Consider the following 22,785-nt stretch of genomic DNA (forward strand, 5'->3'; position numbering starts at 1 on the left):
GTGTCTGTCTTTGTGGACTTCAAGAAAGCGTATGACTCCATTGACCGGGAGGTCCTGCTAAATATCTTAAATGAATTTGGAGTTGATTTGAAACTGCTGGCATTAATTAAAGCCACCCTGACTGATACAAAATCCAAGGTGAAGTTCCACGGATGTCTCTCGCATTCCTTTGACATCAAAACAGGAGTCTGACAAGGTGATGGGCTATCCCCGATACTCTTCAACTGTGTTCTTGAAAAGATCATCAGAACCTCGCGGGTGAGATTACAAGAAACCAACTACAGTCCATTAAGAATAGGAACCAAATCCAAGGGGATCGCAACAGACTGCTTAGCATTTGCCGATAATATTGCTGTTCTCTCAAACGACATAGAAACCGCTAGAGCTCAAGTTGAAATTTTAAAGGAAATTGCTGAACAAACTGGTCTGCAGATATCATTTGAGAAACCAGAAGTAATGACTAACATCAAAGAGGCTCCACCAAAACTCCGTACAAAATACGGGGACAACACCCGAGTAGACAAATTCAAATACCTGGGTGAGATCATAATGAAAAATGGACTGGACAAAGAAGCACTTCAGGAGCGAGTGCACAAACTGGAAATAGCCTACCAAACATCCCGCACAATCTACAACAAAAAATGCCCTTTCCAAAACACCAAGATACATCACTATGAAACAGTTCTGAAGCCAGTAGTTCTATATGCAGCCGAAACCCTGTCTCTAAATGCCAACAAAGGACTCCTTGAAGAACTGGAGAAGAAAGAACGCAAAATTGTGAGAGGAATCTTTAAATCAAAGTACAGAAATGGAATCCATCAAAAGAGATCCAACGAGGAAGTCTACAGCAAAATAGAGAAAATTACCGACACAATCAGAAAAAGACGGGCATGATTTTACGGTCATCTGAAAAGAATGGACGGAAGAAAGTTAACTAAAGAAATCTTTCACTTTTTTTATTCAAACCCCAAAACTACAATTCCCTGGTTTAGAAATACTAAAGAAGACCTGCAAATGCTACATATCTCAGCTGAAGACGCCCTTAACAGAGATATCTTCTGCAAGAAAATATTAACGAACGGGCTAAACTGAGACGAGCAACCAAAGAGAAGACACGGTGCCCCTTGGACAGAGGAGCATAAGCAGGCCCACTCACAAAGAATGAGGGAAATTTGGGCTCTAAAGAAGGCCAAGTTCAGTGTCAAATGCAACAAGACTTAACGTGGTCCTTGATGGCCTCAGCGAATTATGTACACATAGGGAACATAATTTTTTCCCATTACCATATCATATGGGGATTGCTAGCTGAAAGGTAACCTTGAAAGTTGTCCATTATGAAGTGTAGCCTAGTTTTAAATACCAATGCAACTGACATCTACAATAAAGGCTGCCTAAATTTCACAAACGGCAGTAAATACTGTATTTACCATTCTTGGTGTACGTTTGACCAAATTAGGTGACTTTTCTTGGTTATGTTTCCTTGGCAGTGGGCACTCCTTTTTCTTTGTTTGTAAATGTGAAGGAAAATTAAATAGGGTTGGAATGGCATTTACCAGTAATCGCCGTTGGTCATTTGTTATCTACATGTACTTATCCTTGAAATGTACAGAGCATAAGCGACTGCATTGAGTGGAATTCCGTTGATCTCTTTTTGTCCTCACAACCCATTGTTCTGTTAATTACTTGTTCTTTAAAGGAAACCTGAAACATAATCTGACAAATAATTACCATGGCTATCAGAACTTTCGCTGTGTAAGCATTAAAATGGGTTTAATTACAAACAGAAATGACAAAAAGTGATCTTGGCTACCATTCAGTAATACTTAAAATATGATATATCCTTGGTTTTATTACTCTGATTAGTACAACCATATGATGGCATTCGTGAAAGCGAGAATCTATCTTTTCACTTCTCAAAACTTACAAAAACTTACAAAATTAAATTACCATGCACAATCTCCCTGTCACCTCAACATTATGTTCTCGCGTCAACTCGCTTTGTTTTGACAACCATTAACATGGCTGCCCTTCATCAACTTGCTTCCGCAGGGAGCGCTGATGTCAGGCATACAGCCCCTCTATGTTGTTCTAGCTCATTGAGTTACACTGATATGAAAGTTATTTGTAACATACATTTATATTTAGTGCCAAGCTCATTTCAAACAATGTAATTTTAAATTTACAGCTTAACAGAATATCTCATTTGATAATGAAACCTGATTTCTATTAAGATTATTTAAAAATATATATGTAACAATGACATACAACTGATAAGTATGTGACAGTTTAATCAAGCAGTTTTCCACTCATTTCAAGCTCAAGCTAATTTGTATAAAGAAAAGCACAAGTGGTTAACTGTTTCCTATTATCTTACTTGTTTAACTCACTGGGAAGTAGCCTAAAAGACTTGAAACTGTATTCAAGTTCTGGCTTTGTCACAACTGAGGAAACTTCTGATCATGGGCCTGAGTGAAACAAAGTGGAAGAAAATTGGGAAAATGAATATGAGATTGGACTATAGTTGCTACTGGTCTGGAAATGAAGTAGTTATTGTAGAGTCTAAGAATGGGGTAGGATTTTTAATACATAAAGACATAGATGTTTGTGGTGAAGTTGAGTTTGTTAGTGAAAGGATAATTAAGTTATCTATGAACTTAGGAGGAAAGAAGTACAATGTGATACAAGTCTATGCTCCGCAGGTAGGATGCTCAAAATAGGAAAACGCCAACTTCCTTAATAGCTTGGAAGAACACACTGAGTATGTCAATCTAATTGTAATGGGTGATTTTAATTCACAAGTTGGCTCACAACAAACAGGATATGAATCCACACTGGGCCCTTATGGAATGGGAAACAGGAATGAAGAGGGAGAATATATTCTAGATCTATGCATGAGAAACAACCTGATAGTGAGTAACACTTGGTTCAAGAAAAGGGTGAAGACCTTGGTGGAGGCTATAGACTTTTGGTTGCAGTTATTGTAAAGAAAAGACCTCCCAAAGTCTGTAACAAAAGAGTCCCAAAAATAAAAACTTGGCAACTAACCGAGCCAAGTGTAAAGGAAGAATTCAGGGAAGGTGTCTGCAGGTTGTTGCCGAGAGAGGAACTAAAATTGGTAGATGAAGAATGGGATACTCTAAAGAAGGTTGTGGTTGGTACAGCAGAAAAAGTACGTGGACGACAGAGTCAAATAAGAAAACCTAAAGAAACTGCCTGGTGGAATGATGATATTAAAAAGGCTATCAATGACAGAAACCATGCAAGATCCTTATATCAAGCAAGAACATGGGGAGATCAACATGAAACAGAGGAGAAGCTGTCACTTTAGAGAAACAAAAAATTACAGGTCAAACAGTTGGTTGTAGCTGAAAAGCAGGAATGCAAGGAAGATCTGGCTACCAAAATAACACAGGATGGAAATAAAAAAACTGTTATACAGTATTGTTAAGAATAGAAGAAGTCAAAATGAATCTATCCAATCTATAGAACTTCCTAATGGTGAGGTGACTATGGATACGACCAATTTTTACAGGAGTTCCAAAGGCACTTTGAAACTTTGCTGAACTCTTATGAAAATGTCACTCCATTAGACAATGAACCTTATGATTTTGGCAGCACAAATACCACTAGTCTGACATGGTCGGAAGTAGAGACAGCAATATCTAAGCTGAAAAACAACACATCAACTGGATCAGATGAATTAAGTGTTGAGATGATCAAAGCACTAGGAGAGGTTGGACAACAGTGGATGTACGGGGTACTAAATAGAATCTGGAAAGAGAAGGTAATACCCAATGTCTGGAAGCAAGGAGTCATCATCCCATTGTTGAAAAAAGGTGATAGAAAGAAATGTACCAACTACAGAGGTATAACTCTGCTGTCACATGGCCTCAAAATCTATGAATCCATCCTTGAGAGCAGGATTAGAAAATATGTTGAACCTACACTTGAGGAGGAACAACATGGATTTAGACCTCACAGATCAGCTATAGACCTCATTTTGTTTTTCTGGACATCGAGAAAGCATATGACCCTGTACCACACAGGCATATATGGGAATGTTTGAGACATAAGAAAGTGCCCGATGACATCATAGCATGAGTACGACAATTATATGATGAAACCAAGTGTTGTGCCCAGGACCAGGATGGAAGGTCAGGTTGGTTCGAAACGAAGAGTGGAGTCCAGGAAGGACTTCTCTTCATAATCATAATGAATGAAGTTTTAAAAGCAGTTAAAAGAAAGGATCCAACAACTAGTACCCTGGATTTTGCTGATGATATAATGGAATGGGGTGAGACAGAAGCAGAAGTACAAACTAGACTAGATCTCCGGCATGAAGCTTTTACAACCTTAGGTCTCAAAATCAGCAAAATGAAGACAGTTGGCTTGGTGATGAGGAGAAACACTCCAATTGTTCATCTAAGAATTGAAGATGAGGAGATGGATATTGCACACAACTTCCAGTATTTAGGTAGTGTTCTGTCATCAGACAATACCATACATCAAGAGATTAGCAACAGAATACAAAAAGCTTCCAAATTCTATCATGCTGTACGTCAAATACACTGACTGACAGAGCAAATGCAACACCAAGAAGGAGTGGTCAGAACTTTATGCCATTTGCAGGGTAGACTGACGTCACTGAGGTATGCTCATGATGTGAAATGCGCCGCTGTGCTGCGCACGTAGCGAACGATAAATGGGACACGGCGTTGGCGAATGGCCCACTTCGTACCGTGATTTCTCAGCCGACAGTCATTGTAGAACGTGTTGTCGTGTGCCACAGGACACGTGTATAGCTAAGAATGCCAGGCCGCCGTCAACGGAGGCATTTCCAGCAGACAGACGACTTTACGAGGGGTATGGTGATCGGGCTGAGAAGGGCAGGTTGGTCGCTTCGTCAAATCGCAGCCGATACCCATAGGGATGTGTCCACGGTGCAGCGCCTGTGGCGAAGATGGTTGGCGCAGGGACATGTGGCACGTGCGAGGGGTCCAGGCGCAGCCCGAGTGACGTCAGCACGCGAGGATCGGCGCATCCGCCGCCAAGCGGTGGCAGCCCCGCACACCACGTCAACCGCCATTCTTCAGCATGTGCAAGACACCCTGGCTGTTCCAATATCGACCAGAACAATTTCCCGTCGATTGGTTGAAGGAGGCCTGCACTCCCGGCGTCCGCTCATAAGACTACCATTGACTCCACAGCATAGACGTGCACGCCTGGCATGGTGCCGGGCTAGAGCGACTTGGATGAGGGAATGGCGGAACGTCGTGTTCTCCGATGAGTCACGCTTCTGTTCTGTCAGTGATAGTCACCGCAGATGAGTGTGGCGTCGGCGTGGAGAAAGGTCAAATCCGGCCGTAAATTTGGAGCGCCCTACCGCTAGACAACGCGGCATCATGGTTTGGGGCGCTATTGCGTATGATTCCACGTCACCTCTAGTGCGTATTCAAGGCACGTTAAATGCCCACCGCTACGTGCAGCATATGCTGCGGCCGGTGGCACTCCCGTACCTTCAGGGGCTGCCCAATGCTCTGTTTCAGCAGGATAATGCCCGCCCACACACTGCTCGCATCTCCCAACAGGCTCTACGAGGTGTACAGATGCTTCCGTGGCCAGCGTACTCTCCGGATCTCTCACCAATCGAACACGTGTGGGATCTCATTGGACGCCGTTTGCAAACTCTGCCCCAGCCTCGTACGGACGACCAACTGTGGCAAATGGTTGACAGAGAATGGAGAACCATCCCTCAGGACACCATCCGCACTCTTATTGACTCTGTACCTCGACGTGTTTCTGCGTGCATCGCCGCTCGCGGTGGTCCTACATCCTACTGAGTCGATGCCGTGCGCATTGTGTAACCTGAATATCGGTTTGAAATAATCATCAATTATTCGTCCGTGCCGTCTCTGTTTTTTTCCCAACTTTCATCCCTTTCGAACCACTCCTTCTTGGTATTGCATTTGCTCTGTCAGTCAGTGTACTTTGGGATGAAACATTTCCATTAGTTTCCAAGATCAGCTTGTACAAAATATATCTAGTACCTATATTGAGGTATGGCCTGGAAGAAGCAACACTTACTGGACCAACAAAGAGTCGTCTTCAGGCAAAAGAAATGAAGTTCCTCCATTCTTGTCTACAAAAAGCAAAAATGGATAAAATAAGGAATGTGGATATCTGGCAACAGCTTGGATTGGAAATAAGCTTGCTGGAGACTCTAGAAGTGAAGAGATTGCAATGGTATGGTCACATGAAAAGAATGGACCCTCACAGGACTCCTTGAACATACTTTGACCACAATGTTCCTGGGAAGAGACCAAGAGGAAGACCTCGTGATGTTTGGGAAAAACAGATATTGAAGGACCTTGAAATTAGAGATGTGAACTGGCATCGCATATATGAGCAGCATCTGTGGATGGATAGGACAAACTGGAGGAGGCTCGTACATAACCGTGCCTGGCTTGCTGGAGCGAAGAAATGATGGTGATGATTATTATGTATGTATAAGCATGTAGTATTACTTTCTGTGATGAAGCATGCTGTTAATAAATTATTTAAAAATACATACATACATTCATACATACATGCATATATATCTGCTGCCTATCAACTGACCTTCCCCCAAGAACAGTGACGAGTGGTGATAGGTCCAAGAAATTGTATTATCCAATAGACCAAAACACATATATAAACCACTCTGCAGTGTCAGTCATTTCTTCCATATTGCCCAACATAGAGTACACACCCTGTAAAAATACACTGAGTGGCTAAAAGTCATGGGAAGGGGTGTCCCATTAGAAAATGCGGTGTGTGTGCCCCTGAGCATTGCGGCTAGCTGCAGCATAGCTGAGCAGTCTGTCACAGACACCAGTGTCGTGAAGATGGCAACACGTCATGATTTAACCGACTATGAACATAGGATGATCATCGGCGCACAGTGCATGGGTCATAGCATAACGGAGATTACATGCAAATTCGTATTTCCGAGGTCAACAGTGTTGAGGGTGGATTCTTCAATACCACAGGGAGAATGTTACCATCCACTTTAACTGCCACAGGTGTTTAACAAACGGACATCACGTTGCCTCCGCAGAATCATACTGGGCGATCGACGGGCTACTGTGATTACAAGTGACTATTGTGAATCAGATCACCACCCAGTTGAATATTGGGAGCCAGGAACCAATTTCTACCAGGAGTGTAAGGAGGCAACTGCACTGCCTAGGCTTCACCAGCCGACGACCAACTCATGTCCCTTTGCTGACACCTCAACACAGAGCACAACGACGTGCATGAGCCCGCGAACATCAGCAATGGACCAAGGAACAGTGGTGGTGTGTGGTATGGTTTGATAAATCCTGGTTCCAGTTGTATTGAGCTGATGGGAGCATGAGAGTGTGGTGTGTGCCCCATGAAGCTATGGATCCTACGTGTCAACAAGGTTGTGTCCAGGTGGGAGGTGGCTCAGTTCTGGTCTGGACAGCATTTGCATGGTCATAATTAGGCCCCATTGTCCAGCTGCAGGGAGCACTGACAGGTGCACATTATGTCAACATTCTTTCAGACCATCTGCATCCCTTTCTGGTCCTAGAGTACCCTGATGGAGAAGCCATGTTTCAGCAGGACAATGCGCCATGTCACTGCTCTGTGGTGGCACGCAGGTGGTTGCAGGAACACTCCAGTGAAGTTACAACCATGGATTGGCTCTCCAGACCTCCCAATCTTAATCCAATCAAGCATTTATAGGATGCTGTGGATGCTGGTGGATGCTCCATGAACCCTGCACCAACTACACAAGATCAATTGTGAGTAGCAGTGCAAGATGTGTGGGTCCAGATTCCTCCAGAATGATTCCAACACCTTGTAGAGTCGATGCCTTGCCATATTGCTGCCGTTTTGAGGGCTCTTGGAGGAGCAACTCATTATTAACATCACATTCAGTGTCTACCCATGACATTTGGCCACTCAGTGTATGTATCATTGCACAACGTTTTTACTGTTGTCCTTTCAGTGAAAAGTCAGTAGTTTCCACAGAAAGATTTTTGTTATCATTATCTACATCTAAGTAATAGAATTTACTTACTCCATATTTTCATGGGGTTAACAGATTGTAGACTATAAGGATCAAAGATAATTAGTGCCAGTGACTCAGTAGCCATTGGTGGAGTTGTGTTAAAGTGGTCAACAGCCCAGTCAGTATCATCTCTGAAGGAAAATAGAGGTACTATGATCATACATGTGAACACATACATAATGAGTCATTTCTAAACATTTATTAATGGTAAAATAGTACTAAAGGTTAAAACACTGCAAAACTTTATGTTTTAGTACACTATTTAGGTAGACACTACAGTAGAATCATGATAAAATAAGTAAGGGATAAAGCAAGACCAATGCTATAACAACAGCAAATGCAGGCACCGCCAAACTGATAATGCTAAATATATTGCATAAAACAAGTCATGTTACTGTAACCTAAATGCACCACCACCCCCACTCCACACGGGACAACAGCTCCGAAGGGCCATGGCCTACCAAATGACCGCTGCTCAGCCCATAGGTCTGCAGATAATGAGGTTTCATGTGGTCAGCATGACGAATCCTCTCGGCCGTTATTCTTGACTTTCTAGACCAGGGTGGCTATGTCACCATCAGATAGCCCCTCAATTGTAATCAGATAATTGTAATAGCTCATATCTAGCTAAAATTCACTGAACTGGCCAGGAATCGAATTTGGGGCCTTCAGGTGAGAGGCAGGCATGCCACTCCTACACCCGGGGCTGGCACAATGTTACTCTAACACTCTTGGTAAAAGGAGTGTGATTTTCATTGTTGCTTCCCATGCCATAGTGTATGTGACATTCGTACTTGGTTTGGTGGTACATATACTAAAATTGGAACGATACAGAGAAGATTAGCATGGCCCTGCACAAGGATGACACACAAAATCATTAAGTGTTCCACATTTTTTAATTTCTCCAAAGCTAGCAAGGGTGATACTGTTAGTTGGTCAAATGTGAAAGAAATGGAAGTTAAGAAAGAAGACCCTTATACCATGTTTTATAAGTACAGTTGTGATGAGGACGCATTTCTGAAAATAAGCAGCAGAAAGATGAGTGCAAGCAGCACTGCAAGAAGGACAACAGCAGCAGCAGCAGCAGCAGTCAAGGCAGTGCTTTGTCATCCATTTTTTTTAAATCACTGTGATGTATGCCATAGCCAGCCCCACAGTGTAGGGGTAGCATGCCTGTCTCTTACCCGGAGGCCCCGGGTTCGATTCCTGGCCAGGTCAGGGACTTCTGCCTGCATCTGAGGGCTGGTTCAAGGTCTACTCAGCCTACATGATTACAATTGAGGAGCTATCTGATGGTGAGATGGTGGCCCCAGTCTAGAAAGCTAAGAATAACAGCCGAGAGGATCCATCATGCTGACCACACAACACCTCATAATCTGCAGGCCTTCGGGCTGAGCAGCGGTTGCTTGGTAAGCCATGGTTCTTCACTTTTTTTTTTTTTATGGATGCCATAATAAAGGTTTTAAAAGGGAAGGAGCTGCAGAACTTGCAAGCTTTCATCTTTGCAGACAACGTGGTGATCTGGAGTGAAACCGAAAATGATGTAGAAGAAAAGCTGCAGAAATGGAGTCAAGATTTTAAGAGGTCTGATTTATATCAACAAGGCTAAGATGGTGAAGTTACAGAGGGGAGATGGCAAACCACAAATCAGAATAAATGACACCAAACTGGACAGTGTTCCAGCATTTAAGTACTTGGGTAGTATAGTACCAAAACACAACCTTGCAAAGTATGAGGTGGACAGTCAAATTAGCAAGGCAACTCAATTTTACCACCAAGTAAGACAACTGCTGTGGGATAAACAAGTACCATTAAAAGCAAAGATGACATTATATAAATCATATTACACACCCATCCTTATGTATAGCTTGGAAACTACCACGTTAATGAGACAAGACAACTCAAAACTCCAAGCTGCAGAAATGAAGTACCTATGCACCATGATACAGAAGACCAGGAAGGACAAGTTCAGGAATGAAAAAGTCCGAGAGGAGGTGGGAATAGGAGACTCCCTACTACAGAGGATTCAGTGGTTTGGCAATGTAAGAAGGATGAGTGCAAGCAGGACTGCAAGAAGAGAATATGAAAGAGAAGTAGAAGGAAAAATACCAGTGGGAAGACCCAGAGGAAAATGGACAGATCTGGTGAAGTAAGATGTCAAGGAGAGAGGACAAGATTGGAAGAAGATTATGAGAGAGCAGTGGTTCATGGACAGACAAAGATGGAGGGGGCTCATACACCACACCCGGGCAGCTGGAGATGGTCAATGATGATGAGCAGTACTCATTTTTATTTGACTGGCAACATTACGACTGACAATAAGTTTGACATTCTGGACTTCCTCATTGTGGTAAGCAATCTGCTCAGAGTTGTTATTTGTACTGATGATTCAGTCATGAACAGCTGCATTGTGGATATCATAAGAATGTTGTCTACAAAATGTTTAGATGTAAACATGAAATAAAAAATCATAAGGTTGTGTGAAGCCAGTTTTCTCAGATTGAGAAAGGGATATGATATGGATTGACTTTGTCAAGTTTATTTACAATTTTAAAAACAAAGAAAAAATTTCATCAGCTGCTTTCTGTGCTTAGGGGCTGCCTGGCCGAGGTGGTAAAGATGTGCTTGGTTCACCCAGAAGGACGTGGGTTCGATTCCCTGTCAGGAAGTCGTAAAATTTAAGAAACGAGATTTCCACTTCTGGAGGTGCACATGGCCCTGAGGTTCACTCAGCCTACACCAAAAATGAGTACCATGTTAATTCCTGGGGGACAAGGCGGCCGGGCGTAGAGCTAACCACTCTACCCCATCAAGTGCCAAGGTTACGGATAGTGGAAGCCTTTGCCCTCAACCCCTCCAAGGGCCTTCATGGCCTGTACGGAGATGACTTTGCTTTTTCTGCTTTGCTTTTTGTGCTCATAAACCGTTGCAACAAAAGTGTTTGTGAAGCAAAATTACTAACTGGTCTGATAGAAGGCAGTTCAGATTTAGGAAAAATTATTCCACTGAAGCTCAACTTGTAGCATTCCAGCAAGATATAGCAGATATTTTCAATTCAGGAGGTCAAATGGTCTGTATCGCGATCAACCTATCTAAGGAGTTTTATAGGGTACATCATGGGAGACTACTGACAAAAACTGGACTAGACAGAAGAGTGACTGAATGGGTGGCTATATTTCTAGAAAATAGAACTGAGATAATTAAAGTAGGTGAAACATTATCAGATCCTATAATTGGAATTCCATAAGGGGGTATTATTGGAGTTTAATTTTTTTCTTGTATACGAGGCATGTTTTTTAAGTAAGGGCCATTTGAAAATAACTACATAACAAAAGACGATTTTCAAACACCACATTTATTTGCAGATTCTACATACTTTACCCTATTTTTCAACATAGCCACCAAGTTTGTTTAAACACTTATCATACCTTATAACTACGTATTGAATACCCTCTTCATAGAAACTTGCCACCTGCTCCAATAACCAAGACTTCTTGATCGTGATCTTGCGCTGGGACGGAGTCTGTTTGGCCTTCACCTTTACAGGCGAATGTGCGTGTCACCATTCCATGCTCTGTTGCTTTGACTTGGAAGTGATATGCAAAACCCATGTTTTGTTTCCCGTTATGATCTGACTCAACACGTCGTCACCTTCTTCAGCATAACGAGTCAAAAATGTCATAAAACACTCAAATCTTTTGTTTTTGTACACACCCGAATTGAAGCAACAGAGCATGGAATGGAGACACACATATTCGCCTTTAAAGGTGAAGGCCAAACAGACACTGTCTCAGTGCAAGATCAATAACTCTTGGTTATCAGAGCAGGCGGCAAGTTTCTATGAAGAGGGTATTCAGAACTTCATTGTAAGGTATCATAAGTGTTTAAACAAACGTGGCGGCTATGTTGAAAAATAGAGTAAAGTATGTAGAATCTGCAGATAAATGTGGTGTTTGAAAATCTTTTTTCGTTGTGTAGTTATTCTCAAATGGCCCTTACTTTAAAAAAATGCCTCGTATATAAATTATATGAGTAAAGAACTGAAATCAGAGATAAGAATTTTTGCATATTATGTTATGTTATACTGTATAGAGAAATAAATAAGTTACAAGAATGTGAGCAAGTGCAAAAATACCTTGACAATATCATAATATGGACAGGAGGCAATAGTATGATGATAAAGGAGTGAAAACTCAGGTTCTGAGTTTCACAAAGAAGAAAAGTCCTCTTACTTTCAATTACTGGATTGATGGGGTGAAAGTTTTTCGTACCGAACTCGATAGCTGCAGTCGCTTAAGTGCGGCCTGTATCCAGTATTCGGGAGATAGTGGGTTCGAACCCCACTGTCTGCATCCCTGAAGATGGTTTTCCGTGGTTTTCCATTTTGACACCAGGCAAATGCTGGGGCTGTACTTTAATTAAGGCCACAGCCGATTCCTTCACACTCCTAGCCCTTTCCTCTCCCATCGTCGCCATAAGACCTATCTGAGTCGGTGCGACATTAAGCCAATTGTTAAAAAAAGAAAAGTTTTTCATGAGGATTACTGCAAGCAAGTACCTTAGGTGTTAATATAAGTAAAGATCTTCACTGGGGTAATCACATAAACAGGATTGTATCACATGGTTATGAGGGAATTTAGGAGTTGTGGTAAGGATGTAAAGGAGAGGGCATATAAGTCACTGGTAAGGCCACAATTAGAGTATGGTTCCAGTGTATGGGACCTTCACCAGGATTACTTGATTTGAGAACTGGAAAAATCCAAAGAAAAGCAGCTCAATTTGTTCTGGCTGATTTCTGACAAAAGAGTAGCATTACAAAAATGTTGCAAAGTATGGACTGGGAAAGGAGAAAGGAGATGAGATGCTCATCTAAGCAGTACATTCTGAGCTGTTGGTGGAGAGATAGCATGGAATGACATTAGTAAACAAATAAGTTTGAGTGGTGGTTTTAAAAGTAAGAGAGATCACAATATAAAGATAAAGTTGGAATTCAAGAGGACATATTGGGGCAAATATTTGTTTATAAGAAGAGGAATTAGGGATTGGAATAATTTCCAAGGGAGATATTCGCTAAATTTCCAATTCTTTGAAATTATTTAAGAAAAACTAGGTGAACAACCGATAGGAATTCTGCCACGTGGGGGCTGCCTTAAATGCAGATCAGTGGTGATTGATTGATTGATTGATTGATTGATTGATTGATTGATTGATTGATTGATTGATTGATTGATTGATTGATTGATTGATTGATTGATTGATTGATTGATTGATTGATTGATTGATTGATTGATTGATTGATTGATTGATTGATTGATTGATTGATTGATTGATTGATTGATTGATTGATTGATTGATTGATTGATTGATTGATTGATTGATTGATTGATTGATTCTAACAATGAAGATCTAGAGTCTGCTTTTTTGAGTGGTTTTGCCAGGAAAGAGTGGCCAGTATTCCTATCAGCAGACCCTTATATTGAATGTGGAAAATTTCAAGTTCTCAGAAGGTTGGCTGCAATGCTGCAAGATTAGGAGTGGCATTTCTCTGCACAAAGTATTGGGAGAATCTCCAGCAGTGAATTCAAAAGTCCTCAAAAACTGGAACTCTGTGCTTAATGATATTTTACAAAACTAAGCCCCATGGGACATATGTAATGCTGATGAATTGGCATTATATTACAATCTTTTGCAGGCTAAAATGCTCACTGTAAATGAATACCTTAGCAAGTGGGGGAAGAGAAGTAAACATGTGCAAATTTGAATGGCTCATACAAAATGAAACCACTCATTATTTGCAAGTCTACTCACCCACTCTGTTTCAGGAGTATCACTGTTTGTCCATGTACCTATGAAGACAACAAAAAGGCATGGGTGACATCGAAATGTTTCATGGTTTTGTTGCCAAAATAGGTGCTCAAAACAGGAAAGTTGTGTTATTCATGGATCACTGCCCTGCACACACAGCTGTGGAACTGCACAACATCACGTTAATGTTCTTTGCAGCAAATACTACCAGTGTTCTGCTTCCACTTGATCATGGAATATTTCAAAAAATGAAACATTATTTTTGGAGTATGCTTGTTAACTATCTCATATGATATGAAAAATACAAAAGGTCTTCACATTAATGTTTGGGTTGCAATCAGGACAGTTTGCAGTTTGCTGGGGGAAAAAATGAAACCTGGGCATGTGGCAGTGTGTTTCAGGTATGCAGGGTTTAAGAAGAACACACAAGCGGGTGAGTCTGGAATGGAACTGTGACACGAGTTCACTGTACTTGAAGAGCATGAAGAATGGATTGATGTTTCACATCATTTAAGATTTTCATGTAATTGCAACAATTACATTGACAATGATATGTGTGTGTTGGTATGTAATGAACTGTCTGACCATTTTATTAATAGTATACAATCTGGAGAAAAAGACATGCCTAGCTCAGATGATGAATGTGAAGGAAATGAGTCTATAGTGCTCCTATCATGCAAGGCAGTATTGGAAGCCCTGGAAGTTATAAACAATCTGTATTGGGCAACCAACATGTCTCCAGATGACTTTGGAAAATTTCATGACATCGAGCAATATTCTTTACAAGCTACTAAGAAAGTTACTAATCAATCAAATATAAATTTTTTTCCAGAAGTTTAATAATGTCAAAAGTTTGCAGAGGTAAATTGTTTGTGTAAAATATTGTAGGAAATTAAATATTCCTTTGTCAGTCTATTGGTTTATCTGATCTATGCTTGTCCTAAAGAATTTGGATGAAGTAATAACAGCAGATAGAAGCGGGTAATCAGGATTACCATGTAACAGTATGTTAAACCTACATATAAATTCGGCTTGATCAGAAATCCTACAGAAATAATTTATTGTACCTATAACATTGTGAGGATTTATGTGCACTGTGCGATGCTGTTGTTTCTAATTTTTTGAACTACCATATCTACAGTGTCGCTATTCTATAGTGATTTTTATGTGCAATACATTTATAAAAGCACTGAAGTTTTGGAATCTTTTTCAGTTTTATAGGATGCATTGTAATCTATAGAACAACTACGAAAACTGAAGTACTCATTATTATGAGTGTTTTTTGTAATTTAGCAACTATTGCTATAATGAGGTTCTGCTGTATTTAAGTTGTTGTTTGTTAAAACTGAGACTATATTTACAGAATAAAAAGATAACTGTCAACTAGTCTTGATTAGAATGCTATTTAAGTAGGTTAGGATGGTTGATTGTGAAGAATGTGTTGAGAATACAATTTTCAATTTTGGAAATAATTCCAGTATTCTAATTTTGAAGAAGGTAATAATTTTGAGTGTGAACTACCCTGTTTTTCTGTTGATTGACATCCTGAAATACAATACTATAACTGATATTCCTGTTAGAATGAATAATATTGCTGTAGTAGACCATTTGCAACAAAATCAATAAATAGATGATAAATCAAATTCTCAAAATGGAAAGTAATGTTGGCCATGAAATTTACAATGTTTTCATTTTCCAATAAAGATTATTCAACTTCTCATAAACAAGAATGACTAACAAAATAAATCTGTTTTAGAAGAGTACTTACATGACTTCCGTTAATTCACACGCAGTGGTGGAAAGTGCCTTGAACTTTGCTGGTCGATAAACACTTATTTGAAAGGTAGCCTTTAGGTTCAACTCATCAAAGCAGGGGAAAAGCCGGCGTGCATTTTTTGACTGCAGATCTGTGGCTAAATACCACCTGGAAAGAATTTAGAGAATTATATTGAATTGTCTTATCAATGAGAGATACTGTTTTATGGTCTGAAATACAAAAATACAGTATGCAGCAAAACAAAGGACACTGACATTTTTGCTCATCTGATGTCCACTTGTCCCTAGCAAAGAAGTATTTATTTATTGTATATGATAGTTTGACATATTGCAAATTCAGTGTTGTACTGATTTCTGCAGTTATGGTTATCACAAAAGAGGAGAAGGTATTTATCGTGGAACATTATTTCTAGTCATATGGAGTGGGGCGTCAGAATGGGGAAAGTTTGCTCCCAGTTAAAGAATAGTACAAGGAGTGATTTAATAAGGAGGCACCAAATAACAGAACAATATTAACTGTCATTGACAAGTTTCATCATACAGAATCAGCCTTATGTCAACAAAAGGATGCCCAAGAATCATCTCTGCAAACAAGAATCATGAATGACTTCTCCGACAGATATATCAGTTGCTAAAGCCTAGTCTATGATGAACATCATTAAAATTTAGTTTGAGTGACAAGTCTGTATGGTGGATGCTTAAAGAGCTCGGAAGATTTGAATACCATATTCACGTTACTCAACATCTAACAGAAAGGGATGAGTCAGCCTGATTACAGTATTGCAACTAAGTGTTGCAAATGATGTGTGAGGACCCAGATTTCTTCAGCAGCATATTGTTTTCAGATGAAAGCCATATTCACCTTGATGGTTACATCAACTGACAAACAACTTGTTATTTATGGTTTGAATGGCCTGACGTTACACAAAAACCATCACACATTGCATAGGTTACAATTCGGAACACTGTGCCCAGTCATAAAATATTGGGCTTTTATTTTCTTGAGGATACCACACAGAATCAAAAAACATTGGACCAGGTAATCTAGAGAGACCTCATTATTACCCCATATATGCAGGACTTTCACCCTTTTTTCATGGCAGAAACTTACCCCTCCAACAACAGCCCATACCGCAGGGGAATCACTAACTCTTCTGCGATGACACTTTGGAGATTGTCAGAATTCTCACAGAACTCCATTCCTGCACCCTTCCAGTTCCCTTGATCTCACAGTCCAAGCTGCCTTCATATGGGGCATGTTATAAACTTAATTCTGGTTGGTGCGTATTGAACTGAGATTACATATGATTTATTCAGGTAAAATTTTCCCAAAAGTGAATTGAATAGGTGGAAAAATTTTACCTGAATAAATCATATGGGGCATATTGAAAGAATCAGTTCACAAATTACGTGAGAAGATATAACTTTTGTGTCCTTACAGCAACTTTAGTTCTTCAACAAGTTCAATAACCTCCACAAATGTTATGAATAAAGTGTAGCACATGATGGTACACATTTTGAACACATACTGTACCAACAAAATTAAATATTTCAGTTTTGTTCCTTCTACTGCATATGGTAGACTTATTGAATCTCATGCTTCTGGTGTTATTGAACTAACATATTTTTCTTACTATATAGATATATTCCAAATTTGCTTCAAATAATTTGATATGCAAGTTGTATTAATTTTCTTCTTTCTATGTACTAGAAAATTGTATACGGTATCTTATGTAATCATGTATAATATATGGACAAGTATACCTGAATCTATGAAAAGTCAAATAAATTTTATTAATTACTAGCAAGGTACCCGTGCTTCGCTACGGTATTATACTGAAATTTGTAATTGAATGCTTATTGTTTTAGATATATAATCCGCCGAAATTCGCGGTCTGACACGTTTTCAGTGAGAATCCACCAATATTCCCGATCTGACTCGTTTTCTATTAGATTACGCCATGTTTCCTCCCATTTTTCAATCTTCCTTTCCAGCAATAGATTTCGTACTTCCCGGGCTAGGCTCAGGTATTCTTCCCGGTCAGTTGGGTCCGTAAATCTTTGCCAGACCGTATTTTATTTTAATCATTTTTAATCTGGATAAAATCCTTCAGGAGATCCGGCGTGGTGTCATATTGGGTGCCTTGGCGGCACTGAACCCGCGGCCGGACTGCATTCTAAGTCATTACCCGTCCAGGAGCCGTTTCCAGTGCGGTCCGCACATTTGACGACGGTCCGGAACATTATTATTATTATTATTATTATTATTATTATTATTATTATTATTAATAATAATGTTCTTCTTCTTCTTCTTCTTCTTCTTATTATTATTATTATGTGTTGCTGGGATGAATGATGACGGGGAGAACCGGAGTATCCGGAGAAAAACCTGTCCCGCCTCCGTTTTGTCCAGCACGAATGTCACATGGAGTGACCGGAATTTGAACCACGGAACCCCAGCTGTGAGAGGCCGGCGCGCTGCCGCCTGAGCAACGGAGGATCCTTATAAGTACATTAAGAACAGTAAAATCAATTGGTCTCACCTCCTTTTACACCCCACCGCCGTTAGTTTTTACTGCCAACCCCCCCCCCCACCCAAATTAAAAGAACGCGTGTTTCTTTATGTTTAAGGGAGATTCCAAACACCAATGTTCACGTCTATTACCTTCAGTTTTGAGATATAAGTATCCTCATAAATATAATTTACTTTTGTCACTTCATTTCAAACTACTCCCCCCCCTTAGTGAATTTTCCCGCAAAAAATACTTGTTTCTTTAATAGTGAAGGATCTTCTAAATACCAATTATCACGACTCTAACTTCTTCACTTTTTGATTTATGTGTCCTCATGAAAGGAATTCAACTCCTTTACACTCCCGCCCCCCAAGACGGTTTCTCCCCCAAAACGCGTTTTTCTTCGTTTTTAAAGGAGATCCAAATACGAATTTTCACGTCTGTAACAACTTTAGTTTTTATTAGATGTATATATTCTCATACAATTAAAGTCAATTAATTTTTCAATTCTTTCACCCCCTCCCCCCGCTTCATTGGATTTTCCGAGAATACATGTTTCTTTACTTTTAAAGCAGATTGCAAATATCAAATTTCACGTCTGTAACATCTTCATTTTTAAGATATCAGTAGCCTAATTAAAAGAATTCAACACCATGTTCAGTCACTTTCACCCCCGCTCCACCCAAGTGGTATTTCCGAAAAATAAAAATACAGGTTTCTTTAGGTTTAATAGAGATAAAAATACCATTTTTCACTTCTGTAACATGTTAAGTTTTTTTAGATATACTGTAAAAATTCTCATTTTAAAATTTCACCCTTTTTGGGTTCCCCTTAAATGGAGTTTCCAAAAACAAATCACCTATGTTTCTTTACATTTACAGGAGATTCCAAACACCCACTTTTTACGTCTGTAACATTTTACGTTTCCAAGATAATCTTTCAAAAATTTACCGCAATTTGTCACTTCTGTTTAACCGCCATTAATAGGATTTTCCAAAAACAAAAAAAATATGTGTTTCTTTATTTTTAAAGGAGATCCCATATACAAATTTTCAGTTCTGTAATATCTTCCGTTTCTGAGATATATGTATCCTCATTAAAGGCATTCAACCCATTTTTCACCCTTTTACACCCCTCCTATTGGGATTTACAGGAAACAAAAAAATACATGTTCTTTTATTTTTAGAGGAGATTCTAACTACCAATTTTTACATCTGTAAATTTTAAAGTTTTAAGATGTAGACACATTCATTTTAAAAAATTCACCCCCCTTTACACCCCTCAATATTTGGATTTTCCAAAAACGAAAAATTACGTGTTTCTTTACATTTAAAGTAGATCCCAAATACCAATTTTCAGGTCTGTAATATCTTCAGGTTCTGAAATATAAGTAGCCTCATTAAAGGCATTCAACCCATTATTCGCCCTTTTACACCCTTCCTATTGGGATTTTCCGAAAACAAAAGAATACGTGTTTCTTTATTTTTAAAGGAGATTCTATATACCAATTTTTACATCTATAAACTGTAACAGTTTTGAGATATAGATACACTCATTTTAAAAAATCACCCCCTTTTCACCCCCCCATTAACTGGATTTTCCAAAAACAAAAAAATACGTGTTTCTTTATTTTGAAAGGAGATCCCAAACACCAATTTTCAGGTCTGTAATATCCTCAGTTTCTGAAATATAAGTAGCCTCATCAAAGGCATACAACCCCTTTTTCACCCCTTTTCACCCCTCCTATTGCAATTTTCCGAAAACAAAAAAATAATTGTTTCTTTATGTTTAATGAAGATTCTAAATACCAATTTTTACATCTGCAAACTTTAAAAGTTTGGAGATATAGATTCACTCATTTAAAAAATTCACCCCCTTTTCACCCTCCCATTAATTGGATTTTCCAAAAACCAAAAAATACGTGTTTCTTTATTTTTAAAAGAGATTAAAAGTACCAATTTTCAGGTCTGTAATATCTTCAGTTTCTGAGATATAAGTACTGGTATCCTGATTAAGGGCATTCAACCCATTTTCCTCATTTTCACCCCTTTTCACCCCTCCTATTGGGATTTTCTGAAAACAAAAAAATACGTGTTTCCTTATTTTTAAAGAAGATTCTAAATACCAATTTTTACATCTGTAAACTTTTAAACTTTCGAGATATAGACACACTCATTTTAAAATTTCACCCCTCTTTTCACCCCCTTAGCGAAGGAATATCCAAAAATCCTCTCTTAGCGAGCACCTACATCTTAATATGAATATATTCCCAAAATTTCACTTCTTTACGTCCAGTAGTTTTGGCTCTGCGATGATGAATCAGTCAGTCAGTCAGTCAGTCAGTCAGTCAGTCAGTCAGTCAGGACAAGTTATTTTATATATATAGATTGAAAAGCTTCATCAAGTGGAAAGAAACAATAAAATCAAATGATCTTGCTGGTGATTGCCATGTTAGAATAGGGACTTGATCATTAATCACTGACTGTATATATATATAAACTGATTATTACATTTTAGTGTTTTACAGTTTGCTTTACATTGCACTGACATAGTTAGGTCTTATGGTAGCAATGGGATATGAAAGGGCTAAGAGTGGGAAGGAAGCAGCCATGGTCTTAATTAAGATACAGGCCCAGAATTTGCCTGGTGTGGAAATGGGAAACCACAGAAAACCATATTCAGGGCTATCAGCAGTGGGGTTCAAACCTGTCATCTCCTGAGTGCAAGCTCACAGCTGTGTGACCCTAACTGCACAGCCAACTGGCTCAGAGGGAAAACTTTAAAAGGGCAACTGATCCTCCTCCTTTCATAATCAGATGAATAATTCATCAAATTCAATTCAATAATCAATTATTATTATTGTTAACCCTCCAAGTGCTGATCATTTCACTCTTAAGTGCTGAGCATTCTTAAGGCAGCGTGCAGATACATTTAAAAAAAATTATAATAAATACAAATTTGTAACTACATATGGCATATTATATATCAAATTGTTCAGGAAGAATTAGAGAATAAGATAATTGTAGGATGTTTTACTTACAAGTATCCAGTAAAAGTATAATGAATAATTAATGATATTTTAAAAAAATCAAAAGATATTCCAATTTTTGAGGTTGGTCACAAGCACTACATTATATGAAATTAAATTCCAAGATATACAAAATGTGCCAAATTTCATTATAAGCACAATGATATATAATAATAGAAACTTCAATGAATAATAATAAAAAAGTCAGAGGCAAAAAGACTTGGAGAGAGCCTGTTGTGGTGGGTCATTAGGTCTAGATTTGCCCGATAGGGTTAGCACGTTTGGATTGTCTACATCACTACTTGACGCATAACTATAGTCATGGGTATCTAAATTAGGGTTATATTCTTCCCCACTTCCAGAAGAAAAGTCATCTAATGATAAATCATATCTGTATGTATGTGTATTAATGTATGATCGGTGAAAATAGTCAGTGATAGCAGTTCTTTTATTTTGTTAAATCCTTGTACCTACTTAAAAGAGTTCTAACATTTCAAACACTGATTTTTGTTTTCTATTTCATGCCAAAAGTTGTCAACTTATTATCTATCCACTTCAATTTCATTACTAGTGCTTTTTTTTAAAGATTCCTGTGGGATGTTCACCATTAACATTGAAGTCCCCATTGACCATTATCCTCCCAGGCAAACTCCTACTTTATAACATTGCCCATCTCCTGTTACACTCACTTGGGAGTAAGGAGAAGAGACTGTGTGGTATGTTCCAAGCTGTCAGTAGAGCGTTCACATGAAAGGACATAAGTAGACAAATAAGCTTCAGTGCAGCATCAAAAGTAAGAAAGATCAAAATATGAAGATAAAATTGGAATTCAAGAAACAAATTTGGGGCAAATATTCCTTTATAGGATGAAGAGTAAGGGATTGGAATAAATTATCAAGGGAAATGTTTGATAAATGTTGAAGTTCTTTGAAAAAGTTTAAGTAAAAGCTAGAAAAACAAGCAACAGGGAATCTGCCAACTTGGAGACAGCACTAAGTGCAGATCATTCACAACGGACGGACGGATGGGTGGGTGGGTGGGTGGGAGGGTGGGTGGCTGGATGGATGGATGGATGGACGGACGGACGGACGGACGGACGGATGGATGGATGGATGGATGGATGGATGGATGGATGGATGGATGGATGGATGGATGGATGGATGGATGGATGGATGGATGGATGGATGGATGGATGGATGGATGGATGGATGGATGGATGGATGGATTGATTTTGGAGACATTGTTAGTATTGTTGATATCAAATCAATCAATCAACATTGAGCTGCATTTAGGTCAGTCACCCAGGTGGCAGATTCGCTATCTGTTGTTTTCCTAGCCTTTTCTTAAATGATTGAAAATAATTTGGAAATTTATTGAACATCTCCCTTGGTAAATTATTACAATCCCTAACTCCTCTACCTATAAACAAATATTTTCCCCAATTTGTTCTCCTGAATTCCAACTTTATTTTCATATTGTGATCTTTCCTACTTTTAAAAACACCACTCAAACTTATTTGTCTACTAATGTCATTCCACACCATATCTCCACTGACAGCTTGGAACATACATTAATCGTGCAGCTCG

The 22,785-nt window shown here is 39.1% G+C and overlaps 1 protein-coding gene and 1 non-coding gene across 3 annotated transcripts in view; one reads left to right on the plus strand and one right to left on the minus strand.

Annotated features, from left to right (window-relative positions):
• Positions 1 to 22,785, minus strand: part of LOC136859755 (aminopeptidase N) — a 206,097-nt gene that overhangs the window by 124,134 nt on the left and 59,178 nt on the right. For both annotated transcript variants that reach the window (XM_068225771.1, XM_068225770.1), the window contains exons 4-5: positions 15,651 to 15,806; positions 8,087 to 8,208 (exon numbers count right to left, since the gene is read on the minus strand). In XM_068225771.1, the coding sequence (XP_068081872.1) occupies positions 8,087 to 8,208; positions 15,651 to 15,806 (278 nt within the window). The remainder of the gene's footprint in view (positions 1 to 8,086; positions 8,209 to 15,650; positions 15,807 to 22,785) is intronic.
• Positions 8,868 to 8,973, plus strand: LOC136859307 (U6 spliceosomal RNA). The gene has a single exon (XR_010858953.2). It is a non-coding gene; the product is annotated as a U6 spliceosomal RNA (small nuclear RNA).

This window comes from Anabrus simplex, chromosome 1, assembly GCF_040414725.1.
Source record: "Anabrus simplex isolate iqAnaSimp1 chromosome 1, ASM4041472v1, whole genome shotgun sequence".
NCBI classification, from domain to species: Eukaryota; Metazoa; Arthropoda; class Insecta; order Orthoptera; family Tettigoniidae; genus Anabrus; species Anabrus simplex.